At 36.6% G+C, this 18,679-nt stretch overlaps 1 protein-coding gene across 3 annotated transcripts in view; it reads left to right on the top strand.

Moving 5' to 3' along the window:
* Positions 1 to 18,679, top strand: part of SSBP2 (single stranded DNA binding protein 2) — a 423,889-nt gene that overhangs the window by 369,397 nt on the left and 35,813 nt on the right. For all 3 annotated transcript variants that reach the window (XM_069085038.1, XM_069085037.1, XM_069085039.1), the window contains 3 exons: positions 1,877 to 1,944; positions 11,072 to 11,120; positions 17,312 to 17,347. In XM_069085038.1, the coding sequence (XP_068941139.1) occupies positions 1,877 to 1,944; positions 11,072 to 11,120; positions 17,312 to 17,347 (153 nt within the window). The remainder of the gene's footprint in view (positions 1 to 1,876; positions 1,945 to 11,071; positions 11,121 to 17,311; positions 17,348 to 18,679) is intronic.

Raw genomic sequence — 18,679 nt, 5'->3', positions numbered from 1 at the left:
TTTTTGCTTGTGGCCAAGTGGCACCCTTGCACTTCATTGTCATATACATTATTATGAATTTACATGAGAAATCAGACAGGTTTTCAAACTTCAGCTACACGGAGGCAAAGGAGATGGTTTATATGAGTTGTGTATATTTAAATGAAAGAAGAAACTGTACTTGTGTTTACACCACATTCAGAAAAAATAAGAGCTATTCTTGGCTCAGGTAAAATACTTTGAAGTGAGGGGATTCTAATGAGAATTTATATTTACATTTCTTAATTACACCATATATACTTTGAACTTTGTTAACAGTAACATCATAACCAAAAATTTGCTTGGAGGGGACAAAATGGAGGTTTCTTCTGTAAAATACCATGTTAACTGTAATCTTTGAAATACATTGGAATATTGAATATTTATTGTTAAGCTGGTATGTTCAGAGGTTGAGATTCTTGTGGTAGAGGAAAGAGTTTACAAACATAGGAGCATTTCGGAACCTTAAAAATGGAAAAAAAAATACATCTTTTTAACTAGGTTAGGTGCCTCTAGAAATCCTAGTAAGATGCCCAAATAATGTTAATTGTGAAATTTAGAATATATGGTGTGTATGTGTTGATTATACAGTTGACGCACGATAGTTCAGTGCAATTCATATCAAAATAAGGCATCTACTCTGTGCAGAACGCTATGTTGGGCCCCGGGGATATGGGTGTACAAAGATTAAATATTTGCACGTTGCATGAATGAGTAAACATTCCATTTGACCTTGTGTCCAAATTACCAAAAGATTTCTCTTCATGTTCCCTACTTCAGTTACTGATCTACATATTGTATTCCTTTATATATCTCTAATCAGGGTACTTTCTCAGTTTTAAAAAATAATCTTTCTCTTTGCAATTCACACTAGGATAATTTCCCTTTTTACCTTGACTCACTTTGGGTGCTACAAGCCATCCATATTAATCTGGTCCTACTAGCCTTCTGTTCCTATAACCAGTGGTAGCATTAACATAAAAGTGAAATTGTACTCAACTGCTATACTCCTATGAAGAAAAATAAAGTACCAGTTTGAAAAAGTTCAATTTGTGAACCAGAAAGAGATTTATTCTTTTATATTGCTACCACTGACAAACTAGTTCCTTGATACAGGGGTTTGGCTTCTGGTATATTAGAAGGAACATTATAATAATTGAATGAACTTCCTATTATAATTGCAAGTTTTGAGGTAACTCAGTGACCACCTATGTCAAGGTCTCATAGAAGAGACTGTTGCACTAGCAGACTTTAAACTGGTTGAATTCTAATGTTCCTTCCAACTCTAAAACCTTTTAATTCTAAGTTAGCTTTAACCATTAACGCCTAAGAAGTTACATGTGCATCTGTGTATAAATATACAAATTAGTGCCTTTATGAGTGTGCATGATTTGGTTCTGATTTTTTAGGTTACTATGAAATTTATAACTTAAATCTGGAATTTTAATTGTGATCATTGAATATTTCAAATCAACTTTCTTACGTTGAACTCACTAGCATTTATCTTTGCCTATGTTGCTGTGCCAGGATAAGAAATCTATAATTTATAAGAAATCCCCCCCCTTAAAAAGTACAGCGTTGTGCACACAGTAGATGGTTACTAAATGCATGTTAAATGCCATGATTACAGACATTTCTCAAACTCATTTTATATGCTTCAGTAAGCCTATGTTTTCGTACATTTTTCACAAACTAAAAACTAGAAAGTACAAGAAGGGATTCCTCCCTGAATTGCACAGGCCTTATCCAGTCAGCCGTTGTTTAGGGAAGTCATTAACATGCTCTCCTTTCTTTCCCCCCTCCTCTTTGGTTTTGTTTTTTTGTTTTGTGGTAGTCTGACCCTTGGTTATCATTGCAGAACTACGGAGGTGCCATGAGGCCCCCTCTGAATGCTTTAGGTGGCCCTGGAATGCCTGGAATGAACATGTAAGCAAATCTGTTACACTATTCTCTTTACTGAAATGGTATTCATTTTAAAAACAAATAATGAACTGTGGTTTGAACCAAGAGAAGGAATATATGTATGATTTAGTTGAATATTATAAAATGTTATCATTTTATTCTTTTTTTTTTTCAGAAAATGGTCTTCATATTTTTTTTCCTTTTTTTTTACTTTTACAACCTGTGTAAATAATAGGTATGCAATTTTCAGAGTCCTTTGATTCAAACTTTAGATGTTTCTGTTCAATTTTAATGTTTTATTGCATGCCAATTGATAGGTATGCATGAGACGCCAAGAGAAGGAGAGGAAGGTCTTCAGCATATTGGCTAGATCTCCTGTGGTTGATATAAGAGAGTACATGGACAGGAGTAAGAAAGAATGGGCAAATGTGAATGGGTTTCAATCTATGTTATTACAGGGAGTACTCACATCGAGGAGTCCATAGATTTATTATGGTACAAATTATGAAAAAAATGAATCGTCACAGAAATAAAGATGTAAACAGCATTGTAATTCAGACTTCAAGAGTAGAGAACCTTATCTTTTTAAAATTTGATTTCTACATTTAACCAATTAGATGTTGGAAAAGACCAGACTCACCTCTGATTAAAAAGTAAGCTTTGATAAAGCCGTTCTCATTAAAAAGTAATGACTTTGGTAAAGCCATCCACATTATTTTCTACCTCTAAAAGAACTCTTGATAAATGTTTGATTCAGCCTGTCATAGAGCAAATGTCAGAGTTTTATTGAAAAGGCTGTTTTAGAGAACTGAATAGTTATTCTCATTTGCTATTGCACTGAAATTTATTGAGAAAGTTCATATTTCAAAATTATCCAATTTACCCTACAAGTTACATTTGCCCCAGTTTACGTCTTATAATAGTCATTGGTAATCTGGAGAATTCATTAATGAATTGCAGGTATGTGGCCTAAAGATGCATGATCTAAAGTAATAGAGATATCTTATATAATACTGAACATTGTGAGAAAGTGCTCTACTCAAGCATTTTTTGAATCCAACTATATGTAGTTCACTTACCTATTAACATTTTACTGGCACTGAAAAACATACTAGTTTTTTATAGTGATCAATAATTTTGGTGACAAGTTGAACCAAAAAAAAAAATAGCAAGGGCATGAATCATATGTGATTTCACTGGGGTAAGGAACTTCTAGTTTGGGAGACTCCCTTTACCAAAACAGATCAACAGTCATTTGGCTACTTAGAGTCTCAGAGAGTTCCCAGGGGCACTGGAAAGTCCAATGACTTGCCACCAGGTCATGTAGTCAGTATGTTAGCTTGCTTCTGGCCATAGTTTCCCAAACATATACTTCTTTTCTAGAATTACTACTTTAATAACATCAGAATTAAAGGTAAGTAATCTATTTTTAAAAATGTAAAAAAAATTGAAGATATATAGGGGAGTTAGATTTATAGATTAACTTTGGTAATCATTTTAAAGTCATTAATATATGCCTAATTTCTTTTAATCATCTCTACATTCCATTATTTGTTATATTAGACAAATCAGTTTTAGAGTATGAAAAGGTATCATTCCATATGATACTTATAGCCTGAAAATGCTCCTTGAATCTCTGAAAGGAAATGATTATCTTTGTTCTCCTGTGTTTGCATGTATGCATAATTAATAGCCCATATATTATTTTCTAGTATAGAGTCTAAAAATATGTGTGAAAAATTTATTGTAAAGCATCTTTAATCATTAGACATATACTTTGGTTATAGCTGATCATTAGAGATAATTTACATTTATGTATAGATATTCAGGCTATGGATCCACATAAATTACAATTTTCCCATTATATCACTCTTAGCAATTTATGATACTTAGATCTACGAGAGGCTCCAAACTTTCATTTTCTCCACATTTCGGTGATTATGTATTATGTATTATATCCCAGTTAATTTTTGTTTCCTTAGAAGTTATGTTTATAGAGAAGAAAATACAAGAATTTATGCAACCATATTTTTTAAAACTTCCAGGTAAAAGGAAACAATCCTAATATGATTATCTGAAGATAAAATAATTGAATAAATTTTAAAAGTCTTTTTTTCTATTTTATAAGTCCTTTGCATTTATGTCTCTCTGTGTTATTTTCTTAGAATAAAATAAATTTTGGTTAAGATAAGAAATACTGTTTATTTCTGCGATAATCTCCTGTCTGAAACAGGAGGAAAAAAGGATCGCAGAGGTCTAAGTTGTTGTTTCTTAGTTGAAGACAGTTGCTTTGATATTAATGATATACTCTAACTCATTGAGGGCCAGCCATATTTTATAAAAACCTGACCTCTTTCAGTTTCAGTTTTTATTATGAAATTGCATAGCTTAAATTTCATGCCTACTCTGTATTTATATATATATATACATATATATACTCTCTATGACATGCCTTATGTAATTGGTTATAATTCTTTCATAATTCTTCATTCTTTATAATGTGATTGATATTAACAGGGGGGACAATCACAGAATTTTAGCATCTCATCTAATAATTGCCATTCAACACCATTGTTCTCCTTGCCTACCTCCTCTCACCCCAGCCAGAAATGTTGTGAAAATTAAAATGGATTCCAAATGTTCTGAGCACTTGGAAGAAAATTTACTATATAAATATGAATTATTATTAATACTTCTCTTAAAATATTAAAATGCAATTTAATGGAAAACTCATTGAGAGCTATAAGAATAAATGAGTATAGAACATTTGAAAGTCACAAAATAAGCATATTATTTTTATGCTACTTTGATAATTCTTGTTTTAAGCTTTACACAAAATATAGAAAATTAAGATAAGGATAGCTGTGTAATATATTGTGCTGCTTTTATCATGATATTTTAAATAATAGATTCAACACTGTGTTCCAATCAAGGCTTTGTGCAGGAATTTTGTATGAATTAGAGCCTAGAAACATTGCTGTCTCTGGTTAACAGGACTATCAGTCTGCATAAGGCCAATCACCAATTTAACTTGTTTTTACAATTCACTCTGATGCTGACTGACAGTTCAGCCACCCAATGACAGAGAATGTTCTAACTGAAAAGAAGCTTCAGTCATCTTCAGATGAAAAGAAAGTGTTTCAGGCCTTAGTCGAAGCATGTAAAGTGCACAAATATATTTAAGAAACACCAGAGTAATAGCTAATACTAGCAAATCCTCCCTCTAATCCTTAGTCCCTTCTTTGACAGATGCGATAAGTATCCAGTAGAAGATGGGTAGAATTTCAAACTGAGGTCTGGGCTTCCCCAAATGGAACAGTGTTTCCCTAAATGTATGCGTCTGTTTATGGCCCTTTGCTCATGAACTTACTGTGTGATTTGGCCCCCAATTGTTTCTCTACCCATATTTTATTTATCTATATGAAACAAAACTGAAAAGCAGAGAGTTTGTATAGGAGCACTTATTTTACTGCCTAAATGATTCATCGATATAGGATCACCACATACTTCAGTTTACACTATAGGCTCTGTGATGTCGACAAGTAAACCCTGAAATCCTATCTCGAAAAACAGGTTTTTAAAAAACTTTACATTAGGACAAAGGTTTTTAAAGGACAGGTTATCAGACAAGGATTTTTTTGTTGTTGTTGGCTGACAATAGCTCCATAGACATAGCATTTCATGCATATTTGCCAACCATGCCCCTGTTAAAATGCTCTTGTATTGATGTTAAGAGCTTCCATTTATGGCTTAATCCATGAGTGTGTGTATCTCTAGATATACAATTTTTTTCTTTTGGTCTGGGCCTATGATTTCTTGGTGTAGGTAATTCCTGGTTAGAAGTAGTTCCTACAGATAGAAATCAGCAGTTTCTCTATAAGTATAAGGGTGAAGTTGATTTATATTTACTCAATCAGGTCACAGTATTCTACTTAAAGTAAATGATAAGATGCCTAATCAATTAATTTCAACCATAGGCTTTATTAAAAAGTGCTAAAAAAAATACTTGGAACAGGAATGAAGAAGTATTCAGATAGGATAAGGAAACTTGGGTATGACCTAGAGGTCATCTTTTAGTTATCAAGAAGAGTAATTTGAAAAATTGGAACAAGTATAGCTTTCTAGTAAAATCTCTGAGTAGGAATGTCCTCTGGAGGGCAAGGGATTAGGAGAAGACTCCTATTTGGAATTGGTCAGATTTCCTCTTCCCTTTTCCTGAAGGAGAATCTTAGGATCTTTGAAGGGTCCAGGAGATTTTGGAGTTTCCATCTTCCTTTTGATGTCCCAGCAGTATCCCCAGAACTGCTGGCTAAGTTTCACTTGGGAGTCAAGGGCAGTCTAGACCTAGATTCATGCCTCCACTTGGAGTCCAGCAAAGCATCGTGAGCACTTCATGAATGCAGGGGAAGGATTTCCTGCAACCAAAAGCTATGGATTACTCCTTTGTCACATGTGTTCTTTAAGCATAAACCCACTTTTCCTTAGACCCTTTATTTACTTATATATTTTGCTTTTTTTTTTTTTTTGCAGGGGGAAAGGTAGGGCAATTGGGGATAAGTGACTTGCCCAAGGTCACACGACTAGTAAGTGTGTTAACTGTCTGAGGCTGGATTTGAACTCAGGTCTTCCTGACTACAGGGCCGGTGCTGTATTCACTACACCACCTAGCCGCCCCTCTTAGACCCTTTATGTACTTTAGGAGAGTGTATAACAGACTTTAGGAGGATATGTAGTAAGTGACCCTTTCTAAAAGCTGTTTAAGACTAGCTGACTAAGTGGATTCTCAGATGTGGGGGGAAGTATATCAGTAGAAGGTATATATCAAAGACGCTAAAGAATTACCCACCAACTCCTCAGGGCCCCCCCAAAAAAACTCATGAGAGGGAAGTATGGCCTTGATCCACAACTCAAGATTCACCTGTGGAATAAGAATTCTCATAATTTATATAGGTCATGTAAGTTATACTCTTAGAGAGTTGCCTGGAAAATTTTATGGGGGCCTAGACCTTCTTGACTCTAGAACTAATCCTCTGTCCTCTTTGCCACCATGCCACCCTGCCTCTGAAATATATACCTGTGGTATACTGTGTGTGTGTGTGTGTGTGTGTGTGTGTGTGTGTGTGTGGAAAACATGGGGAGGGGGCAACCAGGTAGCACAGCAAGTAAGAGCACCGGCCCTAGAGTTGGGATGAACTGGGATCGAATCTGGGCTCAGACACACCCACCCAGAAACACCTGGCCGTGTAACCTTGAGCAAGTTACTTAACCCAATTGCTTTAGAAAAAAAGAAAAGAAAAGAAAACATGGGGAGATAACTATATCTTGCTATAGGTGTTCCTATTGTATTATTATTGCAAATCAAAGTCACAGAGTTTTCACTTTGTGAATAGTAACAACCAAAGAATTTTCATGCTGTTATGGTTTATTAATAATGATCAGCTTAATTCTTTCAGGAATAATTCTACATTAGAGAGATGGCTAGCAAGATGATGGAGATCTGAATGATCATGACAGCACAGTTTTGTTACCTTAAAATAACAATAAATGCACCAAATAAAGTAAAAAAACAATGAAATGCAGGTGGAGAATGCTCACAGAAAATAATATTCTCATGGAAGAGGAAAAGGAAAAAGAATGATTTCACCAAAAAAAGGCCTCAATGCATTGCCTAAACATTATAAGGCAAGAGTAAAGGAGTAGAGAACATTGGAAGGAAAGGAAAAAAAAAAGAACAGGACTTCTAGAAGGAAAACTGGATTTCACACAAAAATCTTCTGGATGGTAATAAGTTCAAATGCAAAGCTACCTGGCATCTATCTATAAACATAGAATTAAAACCAGTGAAGGAAAAAGTCAAATCATCTAGATACACATTAGCCCCAACAGTTTGGACCAGGGGTGGAGAACTTCACAATGAAATTTGGATTCAGTTAAAGGGCCACATTTGAGGACCTAGAAGACCACACAATAGCCCTGAGGCCACAGGTGCCCTACCCCTCATTTGGACCATTCATTGGAAAGTATTGATTAAATGGTAGAATCTCTGAAAAATGGAATAGTTTCAATGTAAGAAGAGGTAAAACAAAAAACTAAACAAAAATTTTAAAGAACTTAACTGTCAAACTGTCTACATTCTTCAATATGAATAGAACATGGATAGAGGACAGAACTGAATGACACAACCCTGAGAATTACTGGTCAGCAGGAAGCATTTTATGAAAAGGTTCTGAAAGCCATATTTTAGAAAATCATACCAAAACAATTTCCCAGAAACACTGAAAACAGAGGACAAATTGAAGCTTGATGAAACACACCAAACTCTGATAGAGACAATCCTCAAGTTGAATTCACCCAGAAATTCAGTTGCCAGACTCCAGAGCTTCAAAAATGAAATGAAGATCTTTATAAACATTCGGATCATGGGAGTGGGAAACTTGTGACCTTGAGGCCACATGTAGCCTTCTAGATTTTCAAGTGTGGCCCTTTGACTGAATCCAAATTTCACAGAACAGATCCCCTTTAAGTTTCACAAAACAAGTCCCCTTAATAAAAGGATTTGTTCCAGGAAGTTTGGATTCAGTCAAAGGGCCACACTGGAGAACCTAAAAGGGCCACATGTGGCCTCGAGGCTGCAGATTCCTTACCACTGATCGAGGAAGAAACAAATAGCATATCAGAAGCGTAAATCTGAGTCACATGGAAATTCTCTTGCAGGATGAGAAATAAAAGGAGAGCCTGGAATATAATTTACATGTCAGTCAAAGAGTTCTTGGAAGCTTGAGGCAGATGGGTAGAGTTTTAAGCCAGAGCCCCCTAAATAGGTTTTGGGGGATATGTGCTCAAAGTCAAGAGTTAAATGGAAACAACAAGGACTTTTCTAAACCCATCAGACTATGAGATGATCATGATCAGCTCCAGATAAAAGAAAAGGATTAATCTTTGGCCAGGAGACTTTCTGATGGCTTTTTCTCTTTTCTTGGTAGCCCAGCTGGTAGCTTCAACAGCTCAGTTTTAGTGCTACACATTAAAAATCATCAGCCTGCTCTTTTTGGAGAGAGGCTTTGTAGATGCCTTTGTAGGAGCAGAGGGCCTAGGAGATAACCCTGAAGAGGTAAAGCCTAAAGATTGACAGCAGAAAGCAACTTGTTAACAATGATGCCTGCACAGATGGCCAACAGAGACAACTAAGCAAAGAGATACAAAACCCAGCACAAGCAATGGGAAGACCCGCAGAGATACAGTGACGGCCCACAGACAGCAGAAACATGACACCCAGCAGAAACCCACGGAAAGTCAGACAGCACATAACCAGAGCCCCGAGCCTCTCTGCAGCCTCTGAGATGCTCCTTGCCCTGGCCACGCAGCTTCCTGACTGGGGGCCCTCCGGGCATGTGCCCTGGCTGCATGGGGTATGCTGTGAACCTCTTCAAACCTATTCTCTGGCCACACAGCTTCCCTACCTGTGTATGTTCATACACGTGTTCTCTGCGTGTGTGCCTTACCTCCTGTGACAATCCATAGGAGGATATTAGCCCATGATTATGTGGGAGGATCATTTCCTATCATTTTATTTGCTCTGCTGTTGGATTTTGTCTTTTATTTTGACCTAGGAGAGGTAGTCATGGCATAGTAATTGGCATACAGTCACCAATGTTGGCTTCAGAGTCAGGAATACTTGGGTTCAAGTTCAACCCTTGACAGGTGAAGGCTGTATGTATGACCTTGGGAAAACTCACTTAACCTCTCGGAGCCCTAAGCAACTCTCTCAGATTCCGAGTAGCCAAGCACATGCAGATGTGCGTCAGTAGATTTTTATCCTCTGGAATATCCTGTATCAGTGAAATGAGAAATCTGTATTCTTTTTTTAAACTGCTTCCAGCGACTTTCTCAGAATATACCAGAAATCCTTGAGCTTTGGTTTTAGCAGTTGCTGACTCAGAGCACTTTCACCCTGGGGTCTGGGATAAGACCAGTGTTTTCTTCCCTTGGTGCCCCTGACTTGTACGGCTTCCTGCTCCCATACCACCTGATTGGCCCCAGCTTCACTGCTGCAGCTTCCTGGCTTGGGAACATAGGAGGTCCCAGCTTCAGTTAGTTGGGGCCTCCCAGACTTGGTGGTCACCTGATACCGCACAAGTCACCTCCCCTCGATGACACAATGACCAGACAAATTTTCACATGGAGGTGAGGAAGACCTTGCTATCTTTGAACAAAGTATACCTCCTTTGTTCAGGGACCTGCAAGTGTCTCCTTTCATCCCAACATCAAACCTGAACTAAGAGGGTGCTGGCTTTAGAGCCAGATCTACAACATGGTTGCTTGAGAAGTAAATGGCCACACATGAGGGAGTGCTACCCCAGTTGCTAGATTTATGAGAAAATTTATTGTAAAAACCCCAAAACATTCTTATCTTTTGAACCAATAATCACACGATTAGCTTCATACTCTAAGGTGGTCATGCACAAGAAAAAAAGACTTCTGTACAAAAAAATTCACAGTAGCACTGTTTGTTATAGCAAAAGGCTGGAAATGATCTGTATGCACAATTAATTAGGGGAAAGGTAATAAATTATGACATAAATGGAATATTATTGTTTTACTGTGTGGTATAATAAATATGAACAATTCAAGAAATGAAGTGATAACAGATAAAGAATGCAGGAACAGAAGAACAATATTCAACTATGTAAATAAAGGTGACATTAAACAGCAACAAATCTCAGGTTAAATACAGTGATCAATAGTGCTAGTGTCGTATTAAAGTTACAGCCTATACAGCCTTCCTATCTTTTAACAAATGGTAAATAATATAAGTATATAGCTGCGTTTTAGTCACTTATCTGTATAATAGGGAGAGAGAGAGAGAGAGAGAGAGAGAGAGAGAGAGAATCTCTACTGTTTGTAGAGATTATATTTTTGGTTCTTGTCTGTTTTGTTTTAAAATGCTAAATGATAGAATATGTTTTTAATAAAATAATTTGTTTTGTTTCAAAAAGAGACATAGGAGAATGTTATTTCTGTGTTGGAAAAGGACTACAGTAAAGTTTTGGTGGAATTACTGGTACTTTGTTATTTAATATTTTTACATATCAGTTGGTCAGAAGCTTAAATTAGTTTGAGTTAAACATTTGTTTATTATCTTATCTTATAGGGGTCCAGGTGGTGGTAGACCTTGGCCAAATCCAACAAATGCCAATTCAGTGAGTACATCTGTGAGACCAGATATTGTTATATCTTATGAAATTAATTCTTTATCATAGTAATGAACCACTTATTTAGAATTGTATTGGCAATAGCTTAGCAAAACATTGTGCTTGTGAAGGCCCTTGAATTGTTTTGTTGTTATTCAGTCATTTTCAGTTAGGTCTGATTCTCTGTGACCCCCATTTGGGATTTTTTTTGGCAAAGATACTGGAATAGTTGGAGTAGTTCTCCAACTCATTTAACGCATGAGGAAACTAGAGCAAATGAGTTTAAGTGATTTACCCAGGGTCACACAACTAGTAAGGGTCTAAAGTGGGATTTGAACTCAGGAAGATGAGTCTACCTGACTCCAGGACTGGTGTTCTATCCACTCTACCACTAGCTGTCCCTTTGAATCATTTGCGTTGTCCAAAATGTAAATTGGATAGGACCAGTGTTATATGTGTATGTGCATACACACATATTAGAAATATGTAATCAGTTCTAAGGAAAATGCACATACTTGAATTATGGAATTTGTTGTAAGGTTTTTTTTTCTATATAGAGGAGTAATATGTATTCTTTGCAGATAAATACATTTTATAAGCATATTAATATTAATACTGCTGTTTTATCCATTATGTTAGCATAGCCCTTTAGTCAATATGCCTAAGAAAAATGTATGAACTTCCACAGCTATAATAGTCACTAAATATTTCAGGTCTGACTTATCTTTAAAATTTTAGACCAACTGTTTTTCACTTTAAATTAGTATCCTAAGATATTTGTATCCTAATATATCTGTAACTGATTTAATCTGTTACTCTTTCACAGTCTGCTTAGTGACCTACAATGGTAGGAATTTGGCCAATCTGATTTTTCACTGTAATGTCTAATATGATAGTGGATTTCCACATTCAAAATGAAAATTAGACCACATTTAGTCTTCTGAGCATGTGGAGATTTTTCTTTTTTTCTTTCCCTTATATTTAGAATCATAATTTGGGTTTTACCAGAGCAAACATGAAACTAACCTAGTGTTTCATGTTGCTATTAATTTTAATATGAAAAATAAAATAGATAAACCATTAGCTAATTTGATGTCAGAAAAAAAAGGAACCACAATTCATATATCTAATTGTATATGTGTATATGTATACATACATATATGTGTGTATATGTATGTATGTGTGTGTATTTTTTAATATAAAATTCAGTAATTCACATACTAATTTCTCACTCCTGGGAATTCATTAAAGGAAATTGACTATCTCATTAAATGAAAACACTTCAGACAAGAAATTTGGAATGTATGAAAGGGTTTTTTCCTATGTCCTTTCTGAAGCTTTACAAATAGATATACATGACCTTGAAACTGACTTAACTCATATATAAATGCAACCCAGGGATGTTCTGGAAAGTATTTAACAACCAGCTCTCAGGGGCAGGGGGGAGAGTCACAGGCTAAACACTTAAGTTTATTCTGCATTATTCTACTTTTTCTCCCTCACTTCCTTAAGTTTATACAATCTATAGAAGAGTAAATGAAGTCCTGATTTGTAGCATTTGCAGATTTCTAAGATGTAAATGCTCGCATTGCAAATTTAACAGCCATCTCTCAGGAGCCAATATGAAAATATTCTGAACTTAAAAACAACCCCCCAGAAACCTCTTTTCCTTATTGAAATTACTATGTATTTATATAAGTATAGTACCTTGCTTCCTCAATAACGCCAATAAAATGTAAAACGTCCTTGAGGGTAGGGATGGTTTATTTTTGCATTTTGTTACTCTGATGGTTTTTAAATAGTAAGAACTTAATAAATGTTTGTTGATCTGACTTGAATCATTCAATTCAACTTACATTTAAATGCCACCTTTTCTCCTTGTCCAGGTTATTTTTATAATAGTCCAGGTTCTTTTTAATTTTTTTCTTATACCTTAATGTTTACAAAGCACTTTCTGTACATTTCATTTAATCATTACAGCAACTATGGGAAGTAATAGGGTGTAAAATTCTAATACCCCACTTTACAGATGAGTAAGGAGGTTCAGAGAAAATAAGGGTTTTGCCCCTGTTAAATGGCAGAGAAGGAATAGTGTGGTTTCTTCTGATCCCCAGTTGAGCAATATTTTTACATTACCAGGAGCTAACCCCAAGTAGAATTTTTTTTTCTGACAGTTATCTGTAAGAAAACAACAGAATTCAGTGGATTCTACAGGTTTAAACATTGGATTATATACTATACTTCAGACTCTATGAACCAAAAACTATTTCTTATTCATGTTTATATTCTCTACCTCTACCTCCCACACCCACCTAACACATAAATATGGATAAATATTTGTTGAGTGAATGAATGAACACCACGTCCCTACCTCCAGTGTTTGTTGTACTACAGTGGGCAAGTTAGGTACTTAATTTTTTTTAATTGAATTGAATTAAGCTCCAAATAAGCTTAAAAGCCTAGAGGAAAAGCTTACTTGTAAGCTAGTTTTCAAATCCATAATTCCTCTTACAGAGAGCACTACTCTACGTGATGTACCAAACTTGGCAGCATGTTCTGGCCACTACATAATTAAATATACAAGCCTAGGACCCTAGGCTAAAGAGGAGGAAATGATCAAATCAGTTTCTCTCTTGATATATCTGAATCCTCTACTTTTAATGAAAACATGCTGGGCATCTTAAGCATCATATCACTAACATATAGAAAATTGAAACAAATGCTAAAAACTGAGGATGAATATTTAACACTGCCATTGTCCTGGGGGATGGGAGGAGCTAGTATCAGGGACACTAAAACTCACAATGAGCTGAGATTGATGTTAAGAATATCCCCCAAAGGGGCGGCCAGGTGGCTCAGCGAGTAAGAGCACCGGTTCCAGTGTTGGGATGACCTGGAGATCGAATCCCGGGCTCAGACACTCAGCACCACACCCAGAAATAATTGGCCGTGTAACTTTGAGCAAGTTACTTAACCCCAATTGCTTAAAAAAAAATAAAAATAAAAAAGAATATCCCCCAAAATGGAGGCGGGGGGGTGCTTCTTAAAACTGTCTTGTTTTTAAAAATAATTGGTTAAAAAGATGATAAGCATATCATAGCGATTGAATGGGCTTATAATATCAGAAAACAGAGAAGTCAGATGGGCTTGCTCCATATTTCGTTCTGTTCAGTTTGGTATCATACACCTCCTTGGAATAAGGAAGTCCTGCCTCCAACACCTACTAGCTGTATGATTCAGGGCAAGTCACTTAAGCTCTCTCTTCCCCAGACAACTCTATAAAATCGTAAACTAGTGTAGATTTGCATTGGTAGAAGGAATTTCCTCATTGGGAGCTTCTTATACCAGTGAAATCATAGGTCGAGTTAAAACAAATCACTCAAAAGATTTCAACTTTAGTGTTGTGGCTGTTCAGTCATTTCAATCATGGCTGACTCTTCATGACCCTATTTGGGGTTTTCTTGGCAAAGATACTGGAGTGGTTTGTCATTTCCTTCTCCAGCTCGTTTGACAGATGAGGCATACAGGGTTAAGCTACTTGCCCAGGGTCCCACAGCTAGTATGTATCAGAGGCCAGATTGAAACTCAGAAGATGAGTCTTCCTGACTCCAGGGCCAGTGCTCTATCCACTTCACCACCTAGCTACTCAGATTTAGTAAGCCAATAGTAAAACCTAATAGAATAAAAAATAGATCCCACGATCCCCTAGAACTGGGCCATCAGTACACATATACCTTAGACAAACACTGTGGATATATGATGATTTGGGTTCTAGAGGAGGAGAAATGTGAGCTAGATTGCATTTAGGAAGTTTCAGGGTGCTTTTGATGACATCATCCTTATCCCTGAAAGAAAAACCAATCTTGTATTTGATAATATTCTTGAGTAGAGATCGTATCTCTGCCAGTCATAGAAAACTGTAGTCTTCTAAGAATTAAAAATGCACATCCGCCAAAGAGTATGTCGTCTACTTCAGTCATTTACAATCTGTTACCAGAGAAGAAGTGAAAACCAAAACCAGTATCCAGAACATCAATAGAAAGATAGATGACTGGAAAAGGAGATTGACTGGTCATTCAGTAAGAGGTGGGGATAGATACCTAAGGGCTTGTTCCATTAGTATGTTTATAATGTCAGTTTAGCTAGAAGACACTAGTCCCTAGCCCTCTGAGGAGTGGACCCTTTATAGAGGCTTCCTGGGAAAAGGGGAACAAGAATCCATGGGATGAGGAAGAATCAGTAGGAGGTATGCTGCCCGGCAGGAGGAAAGACCCACATCAAGCTGATCAAAGCAGTATTTTTTAAGTCCACGGCCTGATAAAAGGTTGGTTTTAATAAATATATGGTTGAGTCCTCATTTCTTAATATTCAGCCATATACTCATAAGCATCATAATACTTTTGAATAGCCTTCTACAAAAGATCCTGACCAAGGTTCTTTGGTGGAGCGGTCAAAATGATTTTGCTGCTAGTGGTCAAGTTCTGGCAATTGAGTAGCATCCTTCATTTACTTGTTAGAAAATTGAGGATCCTGGGGTGGCTAGGTGGCGCAGAGAGTAAGAGCGCCGGCCCCAGAGTTGGGAGGACCTGGGATCGGTTCTGGCTGCAGATGCTTAACACCCACACAAAAAAAAACTGGCCATGTAACCTTGGGCAAGTTACTTAACCCCAATTGCTTAAAAAAAAAAAAAGAAAGAAAATTGAGGATCCTAAATACAGGACGGAAGGGGCCTCTGGGCCCAACTAGTCCCAACCCCTCATTTTATAGCTGAAAAAAGTGAGGCACAGGGAGGTTAAATAATTTAAGAGGTTGTAGCTAAGTGGCTCAGTGGATAGAGCCCTGGATCTGTAGTTAGAAAAACCTGAGTTCAAATCCAACCAGCAGACCCCTTCTAACTGTGTGACCTTAGGCAAATCATTTATTCTCTCTTTGCCTCAATTTCCTCAGCTGTAAAATGGGGGTAATAATAGCACCTGCCTCCTAGGGTTGCTGTGAGGATCAGGTAAAATAATATTTCTAAAGCACTTGGCAGGAGCTATTAAAATGCTACTTATTATTTTCATCATCATTATCATTGCCCAAAGTCATGCAGAGAGTAAATGTCAGAGGCAGAATATGAACCCAGATCCTCTGGCTGAAAAACAGTGTTCTTTCCCCTATACAACACTCAGCAGTTAGAAAGTAAAGGGTATGCGTTGTTGCTGTTTGTCCTTTGTTCCTGAAGAGGACCATGACATCAGGAAGGTGATGCCATGACTTTCAAGTGAATTGGATTTAATTGTGCAAAGTCACCAGCCTCTCTCTCTCCTTCAGAGCCATCAGGGCCCAATGGCAAGATAGGACCCCATGCAGTTAAGGTCTTTCCCAGTTCTCAGTTCTATTTACATTAGCTCTGAGCCATCAGGGCCCAAACAGTGACCAGGTGGGACTTAAGCTAGGACCTACTGTTGGCCAGTCAATGAGAGCCAGAGTGATTTGGGTTTAAGGCATGGTCCTTAAGAAAGAAATTTCTTATCTAACCTTAATCACAGAATGGGCAGTGCCTGAGTCAGACTGAGGCCTAGGAAAGACCATAATTTAAAAAGACCAAGGTCTCTCCTACATCCGGACCATCTCCATTTGTCCCGATCTATATCTGGCCACTGGCCACCTAGACAGCTCCAGAGGAGAAAGTAAGGCCAGTGACTTTGCAAAGCATATAGGTTGATAGCATTGTCCAATACTGAATCAAAATGGTTGTGTTCAGCAGCATGTAATCCACCTTTGAAAAATACAAGTTACCACCTTTCATGTACACAATTGGGAAAATGACTCTGATTTCCAGAGTTATGGTTCCTGGTAAGTTTTTGTGTATATGAATATTGTTTGTCAACATGGGGGAAAAGTTACCATTGGTATGTAAGTAGTCAGGACATGAGAACCTTAAACTGGGTCATTTCTTATCTCTACAATTTGATTGAATTTTCCTTGACTAAGATCTGGCCTTTGTTTTTCAAAATCACAAAATAGTAATGCAGTTGCTCTTTCATTCTTTATACTACTTAAATTGTATTTCTTATTAGCAATACCCTTTCTCTTTTTTTATTCTTTCTCAATTTATCTTTAAGTAAAAGTAAGAACACCAATTCACTTTGCTTCCGCCTTGATTCTTTGACATGAATCAAAAGAAAATAAATTGTTCTGTCCTTTTCACCTTCCAGATACCCTACTCCTCAGCATCTCCTGGGAATTATGTAGTAAGTACATTTGGGTTTGTTTGCTCATTAGAATTGATGTTACATTTTACTTAGGCAAAGAAATGGTTGTCCAGATGTTAAGACGAGCCCTTGTGTATTGGCTGAGAAGTGAACATCTGATTTATGTTTAGTTGTTTTGTCTGCCATCTACAATACATATGTTGACGTTCATTAGTAGAACAGTTATCAATCTGGTCAGAATTGCCCTGAGTGTTCTGTTTTACTTCAGCATATGTTCTGTATCCAAGATAATATGGATTCCCTGCCCAATGAAGAAGAGAGACTTTCTCAGTTACATAGTGTTTCACTCAAATCTGCTTTTAAAGACTAAGTAGATAGTAACCTCCCCTCCGCCCCCCCATATAGAGTGCATCATTCCAGCAAATGACTGACAAGTAAAAGTTAGGAGTTGGATTTTTTTTTAGATGCTTTTTCTTATAATGTCCCTCTTATGTAGGAAACACTAAACGTCTCTAATACTTTGAATAAACTTAACAACAGCTTAGTAGTTTTTCCCCGATGCCTGCCATGCAGTAAGAGCAATGTTGTATTGTAGTGCTCCTTTCGCATAATTGGATTTTAATGCATTGGAAAATCATATATAATTTACAGCCTACACTGATCTCATTTCATGAAAGGAGGTGAAATAAAAAGAAAACAACATTAAGCCAAGAAACAAAGAATAAATAGATGAAACTGGAAGTCTGTGTTTAGGTGGTGTGCAGAAGTTTGTGACTTTGGCCATTGTGGAGGGTGGAGCTTTTTGCTTATCATCAATTAGCACATGTAAAAAAAAAAGAAAAAGAATATTGCTACCCCAGAGCTTTTTATAGCCAGTGTTATGTTACTAGGTTGTGAGCTTAAATTAATCACTTAAAAGGAAAAGGAAATTACCGAGGTATTTTTACTTCAAGTTGCCTTTTTCATATCTTAACATTTTAAAGTAAATTCACTTTTGGGGCCTTCAAATAATGACAGTGTTCGTTGTCCCTAATTAAGCAAACTCCAGTTTTTTTCTAGTATTACTTAAAATGTGGATACAATGGAAAGTAGAGATGTTTAGAAAATGCATACTTTTTAATCACAGTAATTGTGATTTATGGTAAGTTTGTAGAACTTTGAAGGAAAGTTTTAAGTGCCCTCTAGCTGTTAAATAGGGTATTGACACATTCATTAAGATACCTAATAGACTAGACTGTCTACCAAAGCAAAGGTAAGTAGGGATTTAGCTATCTTGTGGTTAATTTGATCTCTGTAGATAAGCCACACTTGGTAATACAACAACCAAAGTCTGTTTGAATAACCTACATTAGCTGTATACAGTAAATCAGT

This window comes from Petaurus breviceps, unplaced genomic scaffold (genome assembly GCF_028583685.1).
Source record: "Petaurus breviceps papuanus isolate PSGF00001 unplaced genomic scaffold, PetGlider_PUasm1.0 175, whole genome shotgun sequence".
In the NCBI taxonomy this organism is placed as follows: Eukaryota; Metazoa; Chordata; class Mammalia; order Diprotodontia; family Petauridae; genus Petaurus; species Petaurus breviceps.
This window is presented reverse-complemented; position numbering and strand designations above follow the sequence as displayed.